The 24,272-nt window shown below is 56.3% G+C and overlaps 1 protein-coding gene across 1 annotated transcript in view; it reads left to right on the top strand.

The window, feature by feature from the left end:
- NCOR2 (nuclear receptor corepressor 2) overlaps positions 1–24,272 on the top strand; it is a 224,697-nt gene that overhangs the window by 163,319 nt on the left and 37,106 nt on the right. The window contains exons 15-19 of the mRNA XM_058816892.1: positions 6,564–6,685; positions 7,542–7,714; positions 10,389–10,451; positions 19,412–19,554; positions 23,776–23,932. Of these exons, the coding sequence (XP_058672875.1) occupies positions 6,564–6,685; positions 7,542–7,714; positions 10,389–10,451; positions 19,412–19,554; positions 23,776–23,932 (658 nt within the window). The remainder of the gene's footprint in view (positions 1–6,563; positions 6,686–7,541; positions 7,715–10,388; positions 10,452–19,411; positions 19,555–23,775; positions 23,933–24,272) is intronic.

Genomic DNA, 24,272 nt, shown 5'->3' with positions numbered 1-24,272 from the left:
TGGCTGTTTGCTGCTAGAGGAGCAGCCCAGCTCAGAGCTGTCACAGTTTGAGCTGCACAGAGTGATCCCCATGCTCTCTATCATTCTTATGAAATCTGAGCCTGGCCCTTTGATTTTTTTTTTTTACTTGCTTCCACAGCCAACAGCATCAAACCCAGCCCTGGGACACAAGCAATCAAAGCTGTGTTGCCGGCAGACATTCCTCTTCCTCCCGTTGTTGTTTTGGCAGGGCTTGTTTTGCTTTGTGGTTTCTCCCAGGAGCGGAGGGTGCCGCGCGCGGCCGTGAGAAGCCAGGCTGCGTGGCCGTGGGTGGCAGCCAGCCCTGAGGCCTTCCAGACCACTGCAGCAGGGGCTCCAGGCACTGCCAGTCGGTGTCATGACACACAAATGTGTTTCTGAGCCATCCTCCCTGTGCTGTGTGTCCAGCCTGCCTCGGGAGGTGGTAGGGATGTGTGGGGAGCAGTGTTTGCAGTGGCTGTATCAGAGGTGTGGCACTGGCAAGGAAGGAAAACTCCATGGGCACTTGGGGTGCCTGGGCAGCGTGGTGGCTAACAGGGAGCCTGGTGCTGAGGGTGCTCTGTGGCCAAGTCCCTGCCCTGGCTCTCACTGATGTGACCTGCCAGGGGCAGAGATTGAAAGCAGGTGGAAAGACAGATGTAGGTGGCAGAGAGAGGATAGGAATAGGCGGCCCTGTTCCTGGCAAAGATGCCCTGCAGAGAATCTGTGGGTCTGGGAATAAGAGCCAAGTGCCAAGTCCTGCTCATTGTCCTGCACAGAGCATGGAGCATCATACCCCATGGTGCCAGTTCTGGACCCTGTGGGATGTTCAGGGTGATGCCATCAGGCACCCATGTGTGCCCACGGCCATGGCAGCTGTGCTGGGGCTCCTGGAGAAGCAGCAAAACAAACCCCAGGCGTTCCTGGCCAGCCCAGCATTGGCCTTTTGTCTTCAGCTTATCTCGAGCTGGTTTTAATTTGCAACTCCCTGATTGCGTGCAATGACCTTGGCCTGAGCCTGCTCTGCAGCTGAGTGCCCCAGAGAACATCATAAATGCCATTGATCTGAAGTCACACGCCGGAGGAGTGAAGAGCTGGTGCCCTGCACGTTGGAGAGGTGGCACAGCCGAGTAGGTGCTCCCAGCTGCCAGAGGGGATGGGGCTCACACTGGTGGGATGCAGCTCCCTCCAAAGTCCCTGTCAAGGCAGACTCTGGTGTGACATGCCGGGGAGAGGGTTGGCACGAGTCCCTGCGCTGCCGCAGTGAGACTGTGGCAAGGGTGCAGAGCCGCTTTAAACAAAACCCGGAGCTCGCTGCCTGCAGTAGCTGGGAACGAGCTTGAGTGGCACCAAAACCATGTGCCTTGCAGCTCAGGCTGGCATGCACAGCTCCCTCCGCACCAGGGTGCACAGGCTCGCTCCCTAGTGATTTAAGGGACAAACAGGAGCTGGTGGTTCCATCTCCTGTAAGAGCCCAGGGCACTGTAATGATGGCAGGGGACGTGATGCATCTGCTGGCAAGCAAATGGCATCCCCCATGCAGCCAGTCTGGCTTTGAAACCTTTGAAACCTGGTGTAGGAGGGAGAAGATGCCAGCCCCAGGGGCTCTTGGGCTCTCCCTCAGTGCCACCACCATGACCTGGTTCCCCACTAGCATATCCAGCAGCAAGTGGTGTAGTTGGGGTGGCAGGAGCTGGTAGTTCTGATTCAGGAACTGGACTGCCCGGGATGAGCTCATCCCTGCTGGCAAAAGTGATGTTTTGGTGCATGTTTTGAGGGTGCTGTGGCACAAGGAGTGAGGGGGGAGCCGGGGGAGGGCGTGGGTGCCTCAGTTGCAAGGTGCACAGTCCAGTGGTTAACGCTGGGATGTCCTGTGGGCAACAAGGGAGGTCTCTTGTTTCTGGTCCCCTGCCACAGCCTGGGGCATCTCGCCACTAAGGGGATGGGGAAGGCAGCGGCCGTCGTTTTCCGGAGGCTTGCAAGTTTGGAAAATAAATAGCCCTGCACTGTAGGTTAAGCTTGGCATCCTGGCGGATTAATCACGCAGGCTGCAGCCAGCACTGAGAGCCCCGGTGACGAGAGCTGTGGTTTATAGATGATGATTCATCGCTCGACTTAGAGCGACCACGTTATTCCAGCAGATTGCAAAATCATAAGAGGAATGTTGTGGTTAGTTTACGGCTTAACTATGCAAATCGTCAGGAAGCCTTCAGAGCCGGAGAACGTAAGGCACAGCGCGCCCGGATGGCTGGGCGGTGAGCAGGGGCCGGGAGCTGCCCATGGGGCTGTCGGGGACCGGCCGCTCGCGGGAGCCGGGGAGCGGGGAGGTGAGTGACGGGGGACTGGGGGCGATGAGGGGCCGGAGCTCCCGGAGAGCGTGCGAGCGGGGCGCTCCGGAGGCGCTGCCGGCTGCCGACGGCTTTCTGGCCGCTTTCGCCGTCTCTGTGCCACCGGCTCGGGCGCCTCCGGCGGGGCTGGGGAGGGCCAAGGTGGGGAGCTGCTTCCCCCACCTCCTCCTGCCCTCCGTCCCGCTCCCAGGAGCAGGCAGTGCCTCGGCAGAGGAAGTAAACAGAGTGGGAGGAGCTGCACCTCTTCCCCGCCAGGGCTTTCTCCCGGCGAGTCTCGCTGTCAGGACCCGCGGCAAGCCGGTCCGTTCTCAGCGGGGTCAGCCCGTCCGTGCCCGGCTCCTACCTGGAAGCCGCCGTGCCCCGAACGTGCGCTGGGAGACGGAGCTTTATGGTGGCGGAGCTGGCGGTGCCGTGCCCGGAGGAGCCGGCCGGGCCGAGCCGGGCGCTGCGGGAGCCCATGCGTGCCTGCGGCGGGCCCCGGGCCCGGAACGCGCTGTTCCCGGGAGAGCTGGCAGCGCTCTGCGCCGCCCCAGCTGCTCCGGGCCCGGCGGGACCGCGGGGCAGAGGTGAGCAGGTGTTTGTAATTACCGAGAGGCTCGGGCCGCAGCGCAGCGAGCGGGGGAGGCCGCCTGTCCCCCCGGACCCGGGGCAGGGTCGGCCTCTGCTCACGCGTCCCGCGTCCGATTTTGTCCCGGGGCCTTTTTAAATAAACAGGATGCGTCGGCAGCAAAAACAAGCAGCCGCGATGCTGAGGCGGAGGAAGGGCGGTCCGGGCTTAGAGCGTCTGACCTGGGAGGGAGGGCCGGCCCTGCCCTCTGCCACAGGCATCTTCCCTGGCCTCAGGCACATCTCTTGGCCCTCTTGTGCAAGGGGGGCAGCACGTACCTGGTTTAGCTCTGGGAAGTGGCGTGCCTCATCCCCAGGATAGCAGAGATGTAGGTGGAGAGAGGTTTAAGTTTGAGTTAGCCGGGAGCTGAGCAGTTTTGGTGCCGGCCTTTGGGGGTTCCGCTGAGGGCTGAGCCACCTGCCAGTCCACCTCTAGCCTGGGCGGTGTGAATCACAGGGAAACATCAGCTGGTAATTGGGGAAGCATTTCCTGGCCCGTCACGCTTTGGGATGGCGTCCCGTCCCTTGAATCATCCCGAGCTGGTCCGTGTCCAGCACTAAGAATAGCCTCCCCACACACGGCGGGGGCAGCGCCGGGAGCGGGGACCGGCCGGCCCGGGGGCTCCCGGCGCTGCCTTCCCACCGCTGTGCCATGGCATGGGCCGGCTCCAGGGCCAGTCTGAGGCTTGGGGTAGAGCACAGGGCGAGGATGGGCTGGAGCAGCTGCCGTGGTCCCTCACTGGGGGATGGTCCCGTCTGTGTGTGCCATTTGTGGCTGACCTCTGAAATGGCCTCGTTCAGCACCCCAGGGTCCCTGCTCCCCACCCAGGGCTGGGTGCTCGGTACAGCCCCACAGCTTCCAGCCCAGCAGCTACCCCTGGTGTGATGTAAGGGGGATGTTCACGAGCAGAGGCGTTTCCTGGGGCGTTTGGCAGGTGCCCTGCTCTGCAGCCAAGCTCCAGTACAGGAGATAAGCCATCACTGTGGGCTTGCCAGGTTCAGATCAGCATTTGGCTGGGAGCCTTCCCTCAGATGAGGACATGAGCACAGCCTTGGGTGGAGCTTGGGTGGCCTGATGGTGATGATGCTGCCCATTTTCTGTATTTCACCTGGCTGACAGGTGAGACCTGTCCTGTCTGTCTTGCTGGGTGCAGGGTGCTTATCCCACCCAGCTCTTGCTCCTGGCATTGGGCACCCGGCCGTGGCCAGAGCAGGGCAATCACTAGAGGGCAACCTTGGATTGAGATGTTCCTCTGCACTGGGAGAAACCTTGATTAGATGTCCTACCAGGCTGGGCTTGAAACGTTCAGGAGGAGAAGGATGTGCAGTGGCCCACTGAAGCCAGCCCAGTGGGGTTTGCCCATCCTGATCATGCCAAAGCTTGGCAGATGCCTCTGCAGGGGAGCACCTGTGTTGCTGCATGAGCCACCAAGGCCACTCTCATCTCTCCCTGTGTTTGCAGGCTGGTAGAGGGAGCTCCTTGGCATCACTGCCGTTCCATGGGGAAAAGCTGCGATGGCTGCACAGGTGGCAGCCCTCTAGTTCAGACAACTATAGAAACAGGATAAGGTGATGTTGAACCTTTCTTTGAGGCTCGCTCCTGAAGCTGGGACAGGTACTCGTGCGGCCATGGCTGGGTTTAAATCTAAAGGAGAGCTGGGATTTCTGGGATGCAGAATTTCCCCATCCCTCAAAAGAAAATATTTGCCGTTGCTTGATAGAAATACTGGGAAACTCACACGGGCTCCCCTCCCTTGCCAAAGCCTTTGGTGAGGGGAATGCAGGTGGGTGGTGATGGCCAGGGCTGGGCAGAGCCTGTCCTGCTGCCTGCCCAGCCCTTGGAGGTCACAGCCCTCACCTCAGGGCTGTCAGTCTGGGCTGAACCCGTGCTCAGGGTTCACCACAGAGTGACTCAGAGTCAGAGAGTTCAGGGCAGTGCTGGAGAAATGCACATGATGGATGCCCTTTGCCCTTCTGCAGCCAGTGCAGGCCTCCACACCTTCTGTTCCAGCTTGTCCCCTGCCCTCCTTCTCCCCCAGCTTGGGGCTGACCAGGGCAGTGCCCAGTAATGGGGTTGACACTTCCCTTGGTCCCTTGCTGCATGAGACAGCCTGTTTCCCAGGCCTTAGTGATCTGTGGACTTTGGAAAATCAAAAGCAACTGAGTGCTCATCCCAACTGTTCCTGACTCCCTCTCCCCCGGGACGTCCCAGCCTTGCATCCCACGGAGCAATTCCCAGAGCAGCAGGGGTGTGAGCTGATGCATTGCAGTTGTGTTCTGCACGTGTGCAGAGGTGCTCCAGGGGCTGCCCAGGCATGCCAGGGTCCTGATGGCACAGCTGCCTGCCCCTGTACAAGGAGGAACTGAAAGTCACTGGGGTTTCAGTGATGGCTGTGCATGGGTTTTAAGGACTTTTGTGCAACCAGGGCCTGAAGGAATCAGCAGTTTTCTTGTTAAACTGCTCCATTTGACAGCTCCACGCCTCTGATTTTAGCACCAGCCCATGGGGTCAAAGAGCTCTACTTGCACCCAGTGCTGCTGCTGCAGGATGCCCATGTTTGAAGCAGCCTCCCAGTCCTGCAGAGTGGGACCAGGCCAGTCCTGCTGGCTTTGGGGATGTGAGGACACCTCATCAGTACTTGCTGTATGGCTGCGTGCCAGCCAGATCAGCCACCTTCTGCTGATAAATCCATTTTAAGGCCATTTTACTCCCCATTACATCACCAAACCCTTTCCCAAGGGGGTGGTGGAAGCCCTGCAGGCTGGGCAGGGGCTGGGTGAGCCCGGGTGGGTTTCCTGGAGCAGGCAGCCTTGCATTAGCCAGGAGCAGGATGGTTTAATAAATCATTTCCGTCTCTAATTTCTACTTCTCTATTCAACGCCTCTCGTTTGCTGGTCACCAGAGGGAAGGGAGGTCAGGGGAACCAGGCCTCCCCAGCAACCTCCTTCCTGCAGCTGTTGAAACAAAATCCAGAGCTATAATAATCCCTGTGTCCCTCCCTGGGGTACCACAGCGCCTTTGGCTGAGCAGCAGCAGAGATGTTGGGGTGGTTGGGCTCACGGCCTCTGCTGAAGGTGCCAGGTGGTGCAGAGAGGGCACCTTCCCTGCTTGGTGCTACACAGTCACAAACATTCCCCATGGGCTGTGTCAGACACTTTGGGAAAAGATCAGGAGTGTTGATATTGCTGAGCCTCGGGGTGTCACTGGTGCCCTGTCTCCTTTATGCTCCAGCAAAATGCATCCACTGGCTGCAAAGCACCGAGCCAGAACAGGAGGGTAGTTCTCACCTCCCTGCTTTACCCCCACATCAGATCCTTGCTTGTTGCCTGACCCCAGGGGAGCAGCTGGGGCTGTCCCACTGCCTAGAATGGGAGCCAGAGTGCAGCTGCCATGCCTGATCATGAGCCACCTCTGATCCCCCTGGAAAGGAGATCTCTCAGCCCCTGTGGCCTCCAGCAGTGCCCTGCCTGCACCCTCTGCCTGCAGCTCTTTCCTCTTGGCCACTTGCCCCCAGCATTGTTTCACAGCAGTTGTTTGGGTTGGCCCAGGTGCTGCCCTGTGTCCGCCTCAGCAATGAGGGCTTGGTTTATTTTATGTCCTTTGTTTTGCAGCAGCAGCAAATGCCCCGGAGCAGCCAAGAGGAGAAAGATGAAAAAGAGAAAGAAAAAGAGAAGGAGGGAGAGAAGGAGGAAGACAAGCAGGAAACAGAAAATGACAAAGAAGAACTGACAAAGTAAGGACAGCCCTCGCTGCCTGGCTCCAGTGGGCTGGGCTGCACTGGTGGGATGTGGTGATGGGATGCAGCACGGTCCAGGCTGCCTGACCCCGTGCAGGACTGTGTGTGCCCACCTCACCTCCTCTGCATGGAGGGAAAGGCAGATCCTCCTCCTCATTCCTCTTCCCCGCTGCTCCCAAAGTGGGAAAGCAACACGATATGGGGTTTTTTTATATCAACCCAATCAATCTGCACAGCTCCTGTGATCCTCCAGCTTGTTCTGTTGTTACGAGAGCCTCTGGGAGCTGGAGGAGCAATCCGGGGGCAGCGGAGCACAGCATTTCACCTTTGGTGTTATTGATGTCACCGTGAGCACTCCCAGATGCAGAGCTCCAGCCAGCCCTGCCTCCCTCACACCGAGCATCAGCGCCGTGGCAGGGGAAGGTTGGCACGCAGACCGCTCACTATCTGTAATGGGCTTAATACTTGCTTTAAAAGAACATCTGGCTTCATTATATCTAGGCTGCAAAGACATTTACCAGCAGGTCCCTTTCAGGAAGATAAATGAGGAGGAGGCAGGGATGAATTTGAATGGTCTGGTATTAAACCTGTCTCCGTCAGGTCTCTGCGTGCACTTGGTGGTGGAGCTGCAGCCAGCTGCAGAAAGAAAACCCCACTACAAATCACCCCACTGCCAATCCCAGCCAGGAAAAGAGCCTGCGTCTGCAAAAAAACTGCAGACCTGCCCCCCTAAAAAACCAACAACAAAAAGAAAAATCCCCAGACACGTGCAGAGAAATAATTGCTTGACCTAAAAATCAGACCAACCAAACAACATTTTATTATTTTTTTCCTTCTCTCCCTGTTTTTGCAGGGACAAGAACGACGACACGTCCGGAGAAGACAACGATGAGAAGGAAACGGTCACGTCCAAGGGCCGCAAAACCGCCAACAGCCAGGGCCGGCGCAAGGGCCGCATCACGCGCTCCATGGCCAACGAGGCCAACAACGAGGAGGCAGCCACGCCACAGCAGAGCGCCGAGCTGGGTACGTGCCAGGGGACGAGGGCACCCTGCCCTGGGCTGGGCTTTTGGGGTGTCCATTGTGCTGGGATGGGACGTCAGCCTGCTCTGCTCCCCGCTCGCAGAAGAGGGAAATCCTTTGTGAAATGCTTCTTTCTGGGGAGTAGCAGTGATGTTTGTCTCTGTCACGTGGATTGCTCAGTGTGGTTCACCAGAATAAGTGGGGGCATTTGCAAGCCCGGGCTTTCCTGGCTGAGTGTTCGTGCGTTTTATGGCCTCAGAGGGAAAGTGTTGCAAAAGAGAAAAAGGGAAGCCTTCAGTTTTAGCAGTGCTTTGGCAAAGTTTTGTCCCTCCTGCACTTGGAGCTGATTCCCTTTGCAGCTCCTTTGGCTTCCCAGTCCCCTCAATGTCTGCGTGGGACCCCTGCTCTGCCCTCCTGGGTCTCTGCCACTTCTCCTACCTGCTCTGTTTTCAAATTTGTCTGGAGCCTGAGCAGCTGCAGCCTGTGGGATCTCCTCCTCCTTGGCCTTGGGCATTGGGCTGGTCCATTTCCATCCATGCCTGTACCGTGGCATCCAGGCACTACACCAGCCCACAGTGTGGCCATAGCCCTGCCATGCTGACCTTGGGTAGATGGGAATTCATGGCAGCATCCACAGCCCCACACTGGGCACATCTGCCTCTGGCACCTGCAGCATCACTAGTTGCCACCCCAGGGAGCAGGCTCACATATTGACTTACAGAAGCCAATGCATCGAGGAATTTGGCTGATATTCCTATATATTCTACTCTGTCAAAGTACAGAATTATTGCTGTGCTACCTAAGGCAGGTAGAAATAAAAGCAGGGTGACTCCTCTCGGATCCCTTGCTCTGCAGTTTCTGGCTTGTGCTGTTCCATGTGCCATAAATCACGCGGAGGTGTTTCGCCTCCCTGTTCTCTGCTGACAACTGGCTGAAGCCTTGATTGCGAGCGCTCTGTTTTCATACAGGCGATATAAATAGTCCCCAGCACAACAGAGCCCTGCTCTCTCCCTCCAACTTGTTCAGCAGTGCTGCAGAGAAGCAGCAGATAATGCCAGTAACTTAGATGGGATTTTTTTATCCTGATATCTCAGAGTCCTTGATAAACTTCACTGCGAACACAGAGGAAAGCCTTTAGACCATGTTAAATTGGGAAAAAGGAATGGATCAATTCCAGTGACATATCTGAGCAATTGATTTCACTTTATGTCTCTCCAATAGCGCTTTAATTTAGGTTGGCTAAGAAAGTTATTGCATTTTAAATACCAATTGAACATTAAAAACCAGCACAAAACCGTATTGTGGTTTAACTGCAGCGTGCCGGAGCTCCCCGTGGGCATCTGTTTCATAACTGCGCAACCTCAGGCGATGCCATTAATCAAACCAAACGGGCCATTTCTGTGACATTTCTGCACCATACAATAACAGCCGTCACCAGCTGAGCCAAGGGCCTGCACGGCGTTGGGGACACTCGCTTTTACGTAAACGAGCGCTGTGGCCCTGGCCGTGCCTGCTGCCAGGGGGAAGCAGTGAGGTATCAGTTTCCCTCCCTCTTGGCTGGTGTCCCAGGGGCAGCACGGTTCTGGGGGAGGCAGTGACCTGTGCTGTCTTCCGGGAGGTGACACCTGCAGTCGTGCTCAGCCAGCTCTGAAGGAGATTCTTCTGCCCACTGCTGTGGGCACTGCAACTCACGCTGTCCTCCCACAGGACTCAGCTTCTTGTAGAGCTTCTTCGAAGATCCTTCTTTCTCTCCTTGCCTGTATTCTTTATCCTGAACCTATCAGCCTGTTTTCCATTTTGAAAGGACACTGTCAAAACATCTCTCATCACTGTTGAAATAATGCTTTGCCTGTTGTTTAGAGTAATAACCCCTTGGCAGCCTGAGCCGGAAATCTGTTTCCTTACCGAGTTGTTTTTTGTCTCTGACTCACACCCCAGTTTGTTATTGTAGGGTTTGCTCTGTGCCAGGCTGCCAGCAGGACTGGTGCATAGTGAAGGCTTTATACAGGACCTTGGTGTCCCCAACACCTGCTTGGATTTGGGGAGAGATGCTGACACCCCTGCCAGCCTCCTGGCTGGAGCAGCATATCCCCTTCAATAGGCTCCAGATTGGCCCTCAGTGTTGCTGGCAGTGGCTCGGAGGTGCTGTCCAAGAGCCCAGGGGTGGCACAGAGAGAGCCCGTGGTCACACAGCCAACACCCTTGTGCTGTCAGTGGCCAGCCCTGACAGATGCAGTCGGCCAAAGTCACCACTGAGGTGATGCTGTTTCTCCGTCTCTGACGGTCCCACCCTGCGTCTGCCTCCTCCAAAGCACACAGCCCCAGGCAGCTCCATCTTAGGTACCTGTTGTTGGGCCAGGGTGCGTGCCACCATCAGCAGCAATTCTGCTGCCACTCTCAAGCCATCTGGCTTTGCTTCCAGGCCCAGAGTGGAGGTTTTACTTCACTCAGGTGCATCCTGAGGGGATGTTGTGCATGGAGTACTGTGGCGTGGAAAAGCCTCACGAGCCCATATGACAGCCTTTCTTGTGGGAGCACTTCTGCACTGCTTGGGGTTTTGTCATGCCTCCCGGGGACAGGGCATGGGACCGGGTTTGGGTGTTGGGACACCTCCTCTGAGCTCACTGGGCTTGCTGGCTCCTGCTCACAGCTGACTGCTCTCTTTCCTTCTTCCCAGCTTCCCTGGAAATGAATGAAAGCTCTCGCTGGACTGAAGAGGAGATGGAGACAGCTAAAAAAGGTGAGACACTCATTTTCTTTCTTTTATCGACTGTGCTGGAGCTTATCCAGCAACTGGGGATGGAAAGAATCTGAGTGCTGGCTTTGGTGCAGTGTGGTGGATCCTGTGGGCCTGGATCCTGCCTGTCCTGCTGTTGGTTTGTTCCCAGCGCGCCTCAGGGAGGGTGTGGGGAAGGCAGGGAATGGTGCAGGGAGTGTGCTCAGCTTGTCCAGCCCTAGGAGCTGTGCCAGCACCAGGGATGCCTGGGCTGTGGCTGGAGCCGTGTGTGTCCCCCAAGGCAGGAGCTGGCTGTAGGAAATGGGGAAGGCGCGTTGTCCATTGCAGTGTTGGAGCTGCTGGTGCCTGTAGCATGGGGTGTAGTTTCACCCCACTCTTCAGAGCTTAGTGGCCTCGGTGTGATCTGTTCAAAGCACACACAGAGTGTCTGCCTGTGTTCACAGCTCTGGGATTCAGGGAGAGGACTGTGAACCCCAGCACTCTGCAGGCACATGTTGGGGAGCTCTCAAGAGCCAGGGCAGCGTGCGGTGACTTTACATCCTGGAGCTGATTCAGAGCCTTTGCTGAGACCGTTTTTAAAAAGTGCTGAGTGTAGCACAGCCCTTCTTGCCACTTCCCCTCCTCGTGCCACTCCTGCGCCAGCCCTTTCACTGCTTTAATTTTTTGCCAAAGTCACGTCCTGTTGATGGGCTGTCGAGCTCGCGTCCCCAGCCCGTGCATCCCGCTTGCGTTGCTGCCGACTCTCCTGGCCCAGAGAGGATTGTAAATGGGAAATTAAAATGGAAATGAGTGCTGTTCAGGGATGGCAAAGGCAAATAGGCGTGTTAGCAGGTTCAGCTCAGCTTGGAGAATGCACCTGCTGCTGGGATGGTGATTGCACGTTCTGGAGCGCCGGCTGCCCAGGTGGCACTGGGAGCTGTGGACTTGGATTACTTTGCCTGTGAATATCCCAAAGTGTTTGGCTCGCTCGCCTTTAAGCTGTTCCAACCCTCTTTTACAACCCAGTGCCAATCCTGTGCATTGCTGAACGGGGCTCTCTATAGTCACAAAACTTAATAGATAGACTTTAATCAAGGAAACTGGCCTGGGGCCAGGTAATGGGCTGAGCAGATGCTGGCAGGGGAGGGTCGTTGGAGGGATATTTTCCGAGCACTGCTTTATTTTGGAGATCAGCATCTGGTTGTTAAAAAGTGCCTCTTGTTGTTTTATGCTGGATGGCGGAGGTGCGCTTAAGGAGTCTCAGCACCAGCTGCCAAAGCCTGTGTGAAGGAAGGATGAAGCGTGGGAGCATGCAGCACTATTCCAGCCCAGGGGCCAGGAGGAGGCAGGGAGATTTGCTGGTGTAAAGCCCAATGGCTGATTGTTTCTCCCTTCGTTACAACCTGGGAAACTGAGATTGCAACACCAGACTTCTACAGAAAAGCCAAATTCCCCTCTGCCAGGAAGCAGCCGCTTTAATGCTTCGAACTGGCTGCGTCTGGCATTTCCAGGGACCTGCGTGCTGGGGGTTTCCGACTCACAGCAACTGAAACTCCGGAGGTAGCCTCAGAGGCTGCAGGAGGCGGTGGCAGAGCTGCTGCCAGCACGGCTGGGCAGGGGCAGAGGGGGTGGTGGCCTGCTCCGGCTGGGCTCAGACACAGGCACAGTCCTCCTCACCATAAGGACTCAGCTACCCAAGGCACCCTCCTCCATACTGGTACCAGTGAGAGCCCATAGCTGGCTGGTTTAGGGAGTTCAGCAAGATGTGAGTCCCAGGGGAGGTCAGCCCTACCACCCTGGGACTCAAATCTTGCTGTCCCCTCATCATCTTGAGGGGACAGTTGGTGACCTCTGCTCCTAGCACTTGCCAACCAGATCAGCCTGGCCCTGCTGTCCATGCCTGGGTTTTGTGTGTGGGGCATGAAACTGCATGTCATTTGTGTTCAGGGAGGTGAGAGAAACCATCCCTGGGACAGGGAGGCAGCTGAGCTGCCTGCTCTCCTCCAGTCACAGAGCTGTGCAGGGAGTTTCCAATCAGGAGAAGGCAGGATGGTGTCTGCCGGGGGAGACAATGAAGGGGAGTACCGTGTTACTAAACTTAAATAGGGGAACAAAAACCCAGCAAGAGGAAAGTTCTTGCTTAATGACACTTTCATTATGCAATGAACTTCGATTCAGTAGTCTGTCAAAATGTGCAGAGATTGGGATAGCGATGGGGGAATGTGTTTTTCTGATGTTATTTCCTTGTGCCACGGCTGTGATCCCTAAAGCAGGAGGTTTGGATTTACCCGGACTTGCTGGAGGATTTCCCCCTTCCCTTCCCAGGCCGGGAAGCAGCAGCACCCACAGCTTTGCGGCTGGGCAGGGTGCAGAGGCATTCAGCAGCAGGATGGGGCTGCTCCTTAAAAGGCAATGTTGAGGCAGTTCCTGCCTTTGGGGGACCTGCTGGATGAGCCCACGCAGGCAGGAGCTCAGGGTGGGCTGGAGGGGGGTCTGGGCAGTGGCTGAGCACCAGCCTCAGCAGTGGCTGAGGTTATTGTCCCCCCAGCCCCTCCACCCAGTGTCAGCACTGGTGCCAGAGGTTCAGGGCAGCCGCAGCCGCCCTGGAGCTGAACCCGATGAACCGGGAGGTTTCCACATGACCTTTGTTAGTCTTTAAAGTCTGGTACCTGTTCTCGCCGGCTCGGGGTTTTCCCGTGGCGTCTAACAAGTGGTTTTGTTCTTTGAAAAGAGGCAGGTCCCAGTGGCAGGTTCTTGCTGAGGCCCTGCCCAGGCTCAGTGCTCCTTGTCCTCAGGGCACAGCCAGCCTGGGGCTCTTTATGCCTTTTCCCACACTGAGGACTCGGGATGGAGTCAGGTGATGAGGCAGGGGAGGGTTGGGTATGGTTGTAAAATACTGATGACAGAGAGTTAAATAACCCATGAAAACTCCTATATAGTTCCTTTTGGGTAGATATAAAATATTCCCTTGGATACCAAAGACACTCTTTTGAATGCTTATTTTCAGTGCTGCCAACAATTCATCTGAGTTTTGGACTGACCTGAACCATTTTTTCCCCAGTCCTGTTCTGTTTACAAAACTAAAATAAAGTCAGCCACCTTGCATCACCTCTGAAATGCAGGAGCTGGCTGGGTGATGCTGGTGAGCTGGCAGCTCCATATCTTCCTTCTTTTGTCTCCCCAGTGCTCATATTGGAACCTTCCCTTCTCCCATCAGAGGTATTTACAGCTGTAAAAACCTGCTGATAGTAGTAAAAGTGGGCTGAGAAACTGGTTTGCTGTCCATGTCCGTCACTGCACGTTGTCCTTCTGGTGGCCTTGGGGTGGGATGTGCCTTGGGGTCTCCCACTCAGGTGTCCTGTGTCCAGGCAGGGTGCAAGGGCAGCCCAGAGCAAGGAGAGCCCAGCCTGGCCACCCCAGTGTCCAAAGCCAGAGTGCTGTGGGTGCCGTGGGTGTTTGTCATGAACTCTGTACAAAGCAACGTGGTAAAAATTATTTGGATAGGGCAGATTGGGTGCCATGAGGGCACAACTGTGTCCAGGGCTTAAATTAGCCACATTTGCCCTGAGTGAGGCTGTAGTTGACTGCAGTCCCATCCCTGCCATCCCAGGCTGGTGCTTGGCTGCCTTTCAGCCAAGGTGTCACCCCCAGGACCATGCCTGTGCCCACCGTGCCCCCAGAGCTGCACTTTCTGCCACCATTGGTTGAACGTTTCCCAAGTGTGTAGGAGCAAACTGCGAGGATTTGCTTAGTGAGTGTCAGTGAATGGAATACAAAAGGCCTGTCAGGAGGAACTGCTGGGTAATTACTATAATTTGCTGCCTACATTTTAATTTTGAGTATTATTTTTTCAACAATAAGAGAGCGGGAATAGTATCTGAACCAGGTGAAAGAAGAGAGCTAGGCCTGCCAGCAGTGGCTGCTCTGTGTGTACTCACTGCCATACTGGACCAGAGGGGATGGCACATCTCCAGGAGTGGGCATCCAGGGGGTCTTCCTGTGCCCTTGTGTCAAAGGATGGGACACAGCAAAAAAGAAAGGTTGTGGCAGGATTGGTAAAACCAGGCAGGTCCAATCAGGGCACAGGGCTCAAGGTTTTGCAGCAGGTGCATGCAGTGGTATAGGAATTACCCATTTCAAATGAGAGATCTGGGAGTTGAGGGTCCCCAGCCAGGGCCAGCAGAGAGGGACATTGCACTAGAGCTGAGCTGGTCCAAGATCCCAACTCCTTGCTGGTCAGGTACCCACGCCTTGTTTGGTGACACTGCCTCCCTGCAGAGAAGTGGTGTGATGGGTGTGAAAGGTGCTGGGAAGTTCAGCTGCAAGCTCCCTTGTAGGGCACATCAGAGGTGTGCTTGTGTCCAGCCACCAAATGAAAGGTCCACTGGGAGCGCAGCAGGCTGGTGCCCGCATCACCTGAAGGAAGGAAGGGCATCACTCACCAAGGAAGAAAGGAAGGGCATCACCCACCACGGTGGCAAGAGCACACCGAGCTGGCTGCCTGTGCCATGGTCCCTCTAGCAGCACCTCAGCACCTTTGGGGATGTGGGCTCACCCCACACACCATCCCCTGCTTCCCTTGGCACAGCATCAGCAGCCTGGTGTGCACCTGGCTCTGCCGCCCACTGATCCATGGCCCAGCAGGAGTTACTCACCTTCTCTGAGCCTCTGCAAAGCCCCCCGGGGTTAGTGCGGGGAAGCGATGCAGAGCAGGCTTTCGGGATGCCTTGGGTGGTGTCGCTGCCTCCGTGGGGCTGCTCTTTCTCCAGAACAGGATTGCGGCACATTTTGGCGGTGCCGTAGCCAGAACTGCCTCCATGTTCGCTCCCAAGAGGGTGTGTGGGCGCAGGAGGGACTGGAGGATCACACCAGGTACCGTCAGGCGTAGGGAATGATATCACTTAGTTTTTCCCCTATAACCTTGCTCTGTTAATCCATGAGAACTCCCATTAAGGGACCCTTTTACGGGCTCTCCCCGCCCTCACCAAGCCCAGGGTGGAGCTGGGCAGCCGTGCCAGAGCGCCTTGGAATGTCTCTAGTAAAAGCCCCGAGCTGCAGAGAGCCGAGGGGCTGCGAGCCCACAGCCCTCGCTCGCCGCGCTGCCCCTCCGGGTTTCTTCTCAGCTCCCCGAGATGCCGAGCACGGAACCCCGCTCTCCGCGCTCCTCTTCCTTCCAGCCTCCACTTGCTGAACGGGAGCAGAGGCCCCGGAGTGCCCATGGCGACCCCGGTGCCAGAGCTCTCCGCATCCATCCCTGCTGTGCCAGGGCAGGGGCCGCGGTGTCCCGGGGTGTCCCGGGGCGCCAGGACACTCCGTCGGTGCGGCACTGGGCTCGCCGGCGCGCACGTCCCCAAAGAAAAGCGCCTTTGATTCACTTGAGAGCGGAGAAAACTATTAGCCAAGCTTTGTTTTCCTGGATCCCTCCCCCTGCCGCTGACATTCAGCCGAGAGCGAGGGAGACAGAAAGTGAGCGAGGGAGGGCGGGAGCGGGTGCCAAGCGCCGCACCCCTTGTCAGCTTGGGTCAGCGCCACGTTCGTTATTAATGCTCTGTCTAGAGGTCACATTCAGATGCAACGAGCCCCGGGTCAGCCAGAGGAACAGATTAGAGCTTGCTCGCTGCTCCGCCACATACCGACGGCACCGGCTCCCCGTCCCCGGGCTGGCAGGAGCGGAGCTGCCGCGCTCCCGCCCCTTCGCTTTTCTCCTGCCTTTTTTTTTTTTTTTTTTTTTTAATTATTATTATTTCTTGGCAACGTCGGGCATCTCCTGAAACTGCACAGTCTCCCTATAGCCCCGAGCTGCTGAGCAAGGAGATGAGGTAGGGGAGAAAATACTGGCGGCGCTTCCATCCACCTTAACAACCGCGGCTGCAGCCGGCTGGAACGCTCCGGCGGGCGAGCGGAGGAGAGCGGAGAACGCCGTTCGCTCCGAAGGGAAGAGCGCTGGGGCCGGAGCATGTGTTCGCACCAACTTCTGCCATCGGGGTCAGGAGTCTGCCGCCTGTGACCTGGTTTCCAGCCTCGGTGCCCGTTTGCTCGCCGCTCCCGGCCGCCCATGGCTCTGAAATCCTCTCGCCCCCAGGATTTAAGGAACCGGCTTTGCTTTCTTCTCTGTCTCCGGCTGCTGCGAGGGAGCGAAAGCGAAATGCGTAGGGAGGGTGTGAGCGGAGCACTCGCAGCGCTTTGCCGCGGGCTGCCGTGCCCGGGGGGGCTTTGAAGAAGTGCCCTGAGAGCCGTGTCCTTGCCAGCCCACCCGCTGCACACTGCGGGTGTGCTCCCTGCCCGCCGGAGCACGTAAGTCGGGTGTTGGGGTCCGAAGGATGGGGTTAACCTCGAGGTTGTGTGTGGCTGCGTGCCTGCGGCAGAGCCTGCGTCCGGAGCCCCCGCCCCGAGCCGAGGAGCTCAGCCTTCCTGAGGATCTGATAACTCGGTTAGTCATAGTTTCAGTTGCGATGTGGAACCGAGGGCTGGTGCTGCCGTGCCGGGCTGGAGTGCGGGGCAGGGGGAGCAGGCTCCGGGGGTGGCTCTGCTGGAGCAGCTCATGGACATGGGGTGCCTGGCGAGCCCGGAGCTTACCGGGGTGTCTCGGCTGGTCCCTCCCGAGCATGCAGATAACTACAGCGTGGGAAGCCGGTGTTGCTGTTTCGCTCTGGTTTCATGTAGAAGAAGAGTGGCGGGGCTCCCTGCTGGTCCCGCGGGCAGGGGCTGCAGGCAGCCTCCTCCTCCTCTCCTCCCAAGCAGTGGCCACCTGCCCTGCTGCAGGCTCCTTCAGCAGTGTCCTGGTGAGCAGGGGCACAGCCAGCCGGGGCAGGGGGAAGGACAGCACGGAGCTGGCATTGCCTGTGGCCGGTAAAGTTCACACCACGCTGGGGACCACTCACGCTGACATCCATCACCCCCCAGCCATGAGCTCTGCCATGCCAGCTCCTGCCTCCTGGCATCCTTCCTGCCAGAGCACCCGTGCTCATGGCACATCCCCACCGCTGCCAGTGTTTCAGCTTTGCCCGGGGCACACAATCAGCCTTGGCCTGGCTGCCACACTTGCTGCTGGGCCACCAGTGTGCTGATGAGCAGAGGGACAGAGCTGCTTGTTTGCTTTGGAAGGCAGCAGCGGGTTTTGTCAGAGGGGATGGGTTGTGACACTGGGGACTGTCCTGTTTTCCTCTGCGGCACTCAGCAACGGCAGGGGGAGGACTCTTGCCCCACTCGTTGCCTCAGGATTGGTGGCCGGATGTGATTTTTTTAATCATTTTTTTTAAGCAGTCCCAGCCCGTCAGCAGGGTGGCAGAGGTCGTGGGTTTGGCTGAGCGAGGCTGGGAGCTGCAGAGTTAAAGCTCAAACTTGTTTCTTGGCTTGCCAGGGCCTTTCTGGTGCTCAGTGCATGTGATGCCTCGTACATGCAATTTGATAAGCGTGGTGCTGGGACGGGCAGGATACAGGCACCAGCTGGATGTTAACTCCTGCTGTGCTGGGTGCTGCTGGTTTTCTCCAGGACCTGGGAAGCAGGGAGGGGGGATTTCATCTCTCTGGGGGCACATGGTGCCATCTATTCAATGCAGCCATGCCCTCAGCCCCCAGGCCGTGCCCTCCCCTTGCATGGGCTCACAGAGCAGATCCTGGGGTGCTCCTTTGGGCCTGGTTATGTGTGGCTGTGCTGAGATCAGCCATCCCCTGGGGTTTGTTGTTGAAGCAGAGGTTGGGCTGCCACATGGCAGCAGCTTGGCAGGAGGCTGGCAGCAGGGCTGGGGCACAGCTGCAATGTTCCCAGGCACAAACAGAGCCATGCCAGGAGCCCCGGTGTGGAACTCACCATGGTCCCAAGCCCTGTGGTGTCAGAGCAGCCAGTGGTCAGTGCCCACTCCCAGCCACGCAGGGCTCTGTGGTTGGTGGCCTCTGGGCAGAAAGTCCCTCAGCAAAGGAGAAAGATGTTCTTAGCAGGTTCATTCCGTGCTGGCTTTCATCTTGCAGTTACCTTTCTGTGGCAGTATAGTAACTCTGGACTTACAGGCTCTGCATCCTGTGCCCTCACAAGGTGTAGGGAAGGGGTAGGGAGCTGTTGGCATGATAGTGGCATCACATGGGCAGTCAGGAGCAAGCCAGGCTGGCAGTGTCCCACAGACTGGTGGCCGCTCCAGCCCCACAAGACACCACACAAAGGACCAGGAATAACTGCAGGCAGCAAGAAAGAAATGTCCAGAAAGTCTGGGTTCTTCTTTCACAGGTCACCTCCAGGAACCTGAGGTGCTGCTGCACCCATCCCTGGGCTGTGGTTGTAACTCCTGCCTCTATCTGCAGGACCAGGGGTGCCCAGATACCCCTGCAGAGATGGCAAGGACACGGGGTGCTGACTGTCTCCTTCCTCCTCCTCATCCTCCTCCACCCTGTTGGGTTTGCCCCACACTCGGGTGGCACCATCTGGCCAGGATTGCCAGTCCTCGGTGTGATGCCTGACCTGGGAAGCTGCTTTTGCTCATGAGCCTGTGATGAGCACTAATCCCCTGGCACACCTCTTCCCAGCCAGGGACATCACCCGGGCTTCCCTGCCAGCATGCTGCCACTCACCTGCCCAGGCTTCCCTCCCTTCCCTGGCAGGGCTGTGTGCCCTGGGGTGGGAAGAGCCTTTGCTTCGTGTTCAGGGCTGAGAGCAGCTGTCCCAAGTTCTCCTGGGCGTGCCAGCACCTGCTGCAGCCATCCCAAGGGACAGGGAGCTCTGCTCAGCCTCGTGACTGCCGGGACGCGGCTGTGGGACATGTTTTATTCCAGAGACGGTCAGCACAGCGCCTTTTTCCCTTTTGGAAAGAAAAACAGGCTCTTATAGGTCATCCCCTGCTCTAGAAGCCATTCAGACAGGTGCTGGTGAGCACATTGTTCCTGTGGAGTTTGGCTTGCTCGGAGGAGGTTTCCGGTCCTGTGTGGATAATGGTGGCCTTGTGCGAGTGCCTCTGGTGTCAAACCTTTGTCCTCTGTGCCTCCCCCACCTGCAGGTCTCCTTGAGCATGGGCGGAACTGGTCGGCCATTGCCAGGATGGTGGGCTCCAAGACCGTGTCGCAGTGCAAAAACTTCTACTTCAACTACAAGAAGAGGCAGAATTTGGACGAGATCCTACAGCAGCACAAACTGAAAATGGTGAGAGCTCTGTCCCAGCCCACTTTGGGCGCTGGGGATATTTCTTAGCAAGGGCTTGGATGCTTCCCACAGCCCAGGGCGGCCTTTGTCAGGTTGGGTGAGAGCTGTGGGGACTGTGGAGTGGCACGGGAAAGAGTTGTCCACCCATCTGTCCTGTCTGGGAGGTCTGGATGGGGCAGAACTGCTGCCTGGGTGTCGGGAGCGTGGCTATTACATGGGGAGATAAGGAGCAGGAGGAGGAGCAGGCTGTGTTGGCCAGGATGCAAGTTCTGATGGCTGTGCAAATACCTTGTTTCTGGTGAGATTGTGCTGTTCTGCCCCGGTGAGCAGAGAGCCCAGCTGGGCCACACGGGTCTGTACCTAGCTGGTTCTGCAGTTACCTGCAGGAAACCGCTTTGGTTTGCCCCAAAGGCAATCAGAGATTTAGGACAATGTGAGGAAAGCCTGGCTCTGAAAGAGGTTTTCCTCACCACTGCAAGTAGATGTGCACACCTCTCCGTGCCTCAGTTTCCCCTTCAGATGGGGCTAATGCTCTTCTTTCTTGGCATGTGGTGCAGGGTGTGAATGTAGCGGGGCTTGTTTGGTGTTTTGGAGATAGCTTGGACTGCTAAGAGACACTAAAGATTATAATTATTTCATTTGTAGAGTATCCTGGGGTTCCCAGTTTCTGGCTAATAGAATTCACATGGCTAAACCCCCAAGGGGTGCTTTGAAAATGCAAAGGACAATGTTCAATGCAGGAATCTTTCCAAGCAAGCTATTACAGCAAGAGTAAAAAGAAAGACAGGAAAACATTCAATGACTCACCCAGGAATTTAATATCCTAGTCAGTCTATAGGAATGAGAGAAAGAGAAGACATCGGCGATTCTTTTTTATTAATTCTCTATGCACAGAGACACTCCTGTGTTCCCATGTTTCACTGAATTGTTTTTAGAAACAAAGCAAACAAACTATATAAAAGACCCCCAGACCCATATAAAGGCTGGAATGAAATATTCTGTGAAATGTACATCAAGCCCTCTGAATATAAAAAGTTACATTAGAAAGATATCATTGTTCATTACTGGGGAGAATCTGAAATAAGATCATATGGCTTTGCTGGCAGTGGAGCCGGTGTGTATTAATTTACTCTGCTCCCTAATGTTGCAGAAATTATATCACGGAAGTGTTTTTCTGCAGAACCACATTTTTCCCTGCATCCGTCCCTCCAAGGCAGCCGCTAGACTTCTCCAGTCTAATTGCTCACTCTCACTTGCAGTTTATATCAGCATCATCATTTTATTTTTCGAGCATTGGAGGCTGTGGGATTCGGTCGTGGAGAAGAACAATGAACATTCAGCTGTTATTTATTGTACTCTATTGTTTTGTGGCAACAGCAGATGCCAGAAAGCTGAATAAAATGAAAGAACAACTGAGATTAAATTGCCATGAACCTTCCTTCCTGACTCCTGTATATAATCCCGAGCAAACCGAGCCTCCAAATCTCATCCTATAGCCAGTATCAGCCATGACCTCTGTGGAGGAAGCACATGTGGAGCAGTGTGGCATCACTTAGTTTTGCCATGACATCCACAAATTATTCCCTGACCTCACCAGCACCAGCTATCGCTGATCATGTGCAGGGAAATGCAGTGGCTCTGCTTTTCCTCTTCACGCTAAATGAGAGTAAACTTAATTAGCAGATCTCATTCATTTCCCAAACGGGGCTCATTAATATTGTAGCCTCCTCTTCCAGGTAGGTGTGAGAGCAGGATTCAGCAGTGTGCAGGTGGCTCTGAGGGGCTGTGTGACCACTGTAGGATGGGAAACAGACATGGAACCAGCCGGCTGCACCCTGGGACAGGCAGCCTGTTACTGCTGGGGCAGGGCCAGGCCACCTTGAGGCTTCCCTTCATCTGCCCTGCTGTGTGTTTTGGCTTGGTTTCGCTGCTGCGCCGCTCCGATGTGTCCCAGGCATCAGCGTCACTTAGCCTTGACCTTCAGCACACTGCACTCGCTAATCTTGGCATTTAAGGAGAGCAGGGCATCGGCAGACACGCTGTCCTCGGAGCTGCTCCGTCTGCCAGTGGCTGCAGATAGGCCCTGTCTTCACTGGTGTGACTGTCACTTTGGTCTGCTGGGCTTGTTTGGGCTTGTGCAGGAAAGACAGGATAGCTTGTGCCAGTTACCCCCGGGGCTGGGGCTTGTCCTGCTTGGAGACCAAGTCCTGTGGACCTCCTCTGAGCAACATTCCTTTAATTCCTTGCTTTTTTGGATGATGCTGGCTTTGCACAGCAAAAATGCTTCAGGAGTGTGCTCTGTTGGCCTCTGCTTCTGGGAATGAGTGTGTCTGGCTTGCCTTGGTCCTGCTGTTGAGACAGGCTCAGCCTGATGGGAGGTTCCCATCAGGGTGGTTCCTGTTGGTAGCAGGGTTTGGGAGCTGTTTGGGTTGTTGCTGCCACATCAGGTAGTGAGTGCAGGGGGAGGCCAAATTTATTGGGATTGCCTTTAAAGACATTGTGGAGGAGGAGGCATGGAGTGACCCCTTGTGCAGGGTTCTGTGTCCTTGCTGTGCTCAGGGTATATCCTCAGTGGTCTTGGTGAGTCAGAATGCTTGAGTAGCACCAAGTCCTGGTTGCTCCTCAAGAAATATCTGGTAGAAGGTAGAGAGCAGCAAGACTGCGCACGGAGTCTGGAGCTGTAGGCGTGATAAGAGCCGAAGTGGTGGCCTTGAACACATCTCCAGATGCAGGCAGGATCTGCTGCCTGTATTTCACATAATTTCCCCTAATACCAGCCGTGGGGTTTGCCGGGAGAGGGACCCATGGTGGCCCTGGGGCCGCTCACTGCTCTGCTCTGCTCTGCTCTGCCAGCCCCGGGCTCTGGCCAAGTAGGGTGCAGAGGCAGAGGCTGGTTCCCAGCTAATTCCCAGCGAGGAGCCCGCTCTGCCCGCAGCTGAGTCACGGACCCGTGAGTAAGAGGCAGAGAAGTCTTTGCCATAGTAACGTCGGCGCTTTGTCACTGCCTCAGCGTGATGGGAACTGCTGCTTCACACAGGAACGTGCGGGGCTGAATCGCTGCCGGGGCAGCACCAGGACAGCACCAGCAGGGCTGGGCTGGAGAAAGGGAACCACAGAGCCTGGCGTTCCTCCCTCTGCCTCTCTGTGCCTGCACAGAGCCGCTTCTCAAGTGCCTCTTTCCCCTCTCTCCTGCCCAGTTTGATAAAAATAGATTTTGAGCAAGCAGCGTTTCCAAGCAAAAAGCAGTTGTATTTGTTTGTTTTATCTGGAAGTTTTCTAAAGGATTGAAAAGTTGGGGGTGGGGGAAGGGGGGGACCAGCTCTTCCCAGCGCAGAGATCCAGCAGCAAAGTTAACGTTTCCACCACGGCTTTATCTTTTCATCCATGTAAATAAACGTCCTACACACGTCACTCATGTGGGGTTTGCAGGGAGAGCCGGAGATGATGAGCCTGTTCCTACTGGTAATATTTACTCAAGCAACAAGAGCAGGAAACAATAGCAAAGCCGAGACTTTTCCTTTAGGTCTGCAGGAGGGAGCAGCTGTCCACACCCTCGTGGCTGTGGCACGTGCTCCAGCCAGGGAAGTTGGGGCTGTCTCAGGGCAAGCCAGGACACCAGGCAGTCACCTTTGGGATGCCGTGCTGCACTGAGCTTGCCCACTGTCCACCGGTGACAGCTGCCCTGGCACGGGAGTCAAAGTTCTTTGGCAGCTCCTGCCAAAGGGGTCATGAAAGCAGGTGCATGAAAATGTTGGCTGGGCCGTATCTGGGGCATCAGCTCTGTTATCTACAGATAAGCGTCAAGTCCCAGCCACGCATGTTTGTGTAGCTGGAGGTAGAGCTGGAAATGCGCAGGACCAGCGTGTCACGCGTGTGTCGTGAGCAGACATGTGACCCCCAGGCTCTTGCCAGCCCTGCACTGGTGACCTCTGCATGCTTGTGCCTTGTCCGTGTGTCTGTGCCATTCTTCCCCTGATTGCTGAGGCTGGAGCTCCCTGTGGGACCAGGCTGGCCATTGCAGAGCAGTGAAAAGTTTTTGGCCAGGTGACACCACACTGCCAGGCTTACAACAGGCAAGTCTGGTCCCAAAGCTCAGAGGGTTTACCCAGGGCAGGGGGTTGCTGTCAGTGTCCCTCTTGACCCTTTGGGCAGGACCAGTGCTCTCTGCTGCCCCATAACTCCCCATAGGCTTTGCCTCTCACCATTCTTGTTCTTCTGCAGGAGAAAGAAAGGAACGCCAAGAGGAAGAAGAAAAAAGGCGCCACTGTTCAGAACGAAGAAGCCGCCTTCCCTCCCGCAGCTGAGGACGAGGAGATGGAGGTGTCAGGGATGAGTGGCAACGAGGAGGAGATGGCAGAGGAGGCAGAAGGTGAGGCAGGTGAGGGCTGTGGCAGGGAATGGGCTCAGCTCTGCTGGCTTTGCTGCCCGGTTGTGGCAGAGGCACCGCACAAGGCCTCTGGGGCTGCACATTCAGCACTCACAAGGGGTCTGTCACCCCAGAGTCACACCAAGGTGATGGTGTCTCACAGCACTCATGGCATTTTGGATGCCTCTGGATTTCACGCTTGCAAGGAGTGCCCTGGATCATTGCCCTCCTCCCGTGTCTGTCTGGACAGATGGCTATTTTGGGAGCCCTTTGGTTTCTGATTTCCGTCAGTGCGCTTTCCAAGAGTACACGGCCTCCCAGGACCTCCTATAAATCACATTTCTTGGTGTTT

The sequence above is a fragment of the Ammospiza caudacuta genome, chromosome 18 (genome assembly GCF_027887145.1).
Source record: "Ammospiza caudacuta isolate bAmmCau1 chromosome 18, bAmmCau1.pri, whole genome shotgun sequence".
Classification (NCBI taxonomy): domain Eukaryota; kingdom Metazoa; phylum Chordata; class Aves; order Passeriformes; family Passerellidae; genus Ammospiza; species Ammospiza caudacuta.
Note: the sequence above shows the minus strand (reverse complement) of the source record. Positions and strands in the feature narration are given on the sequence as shown.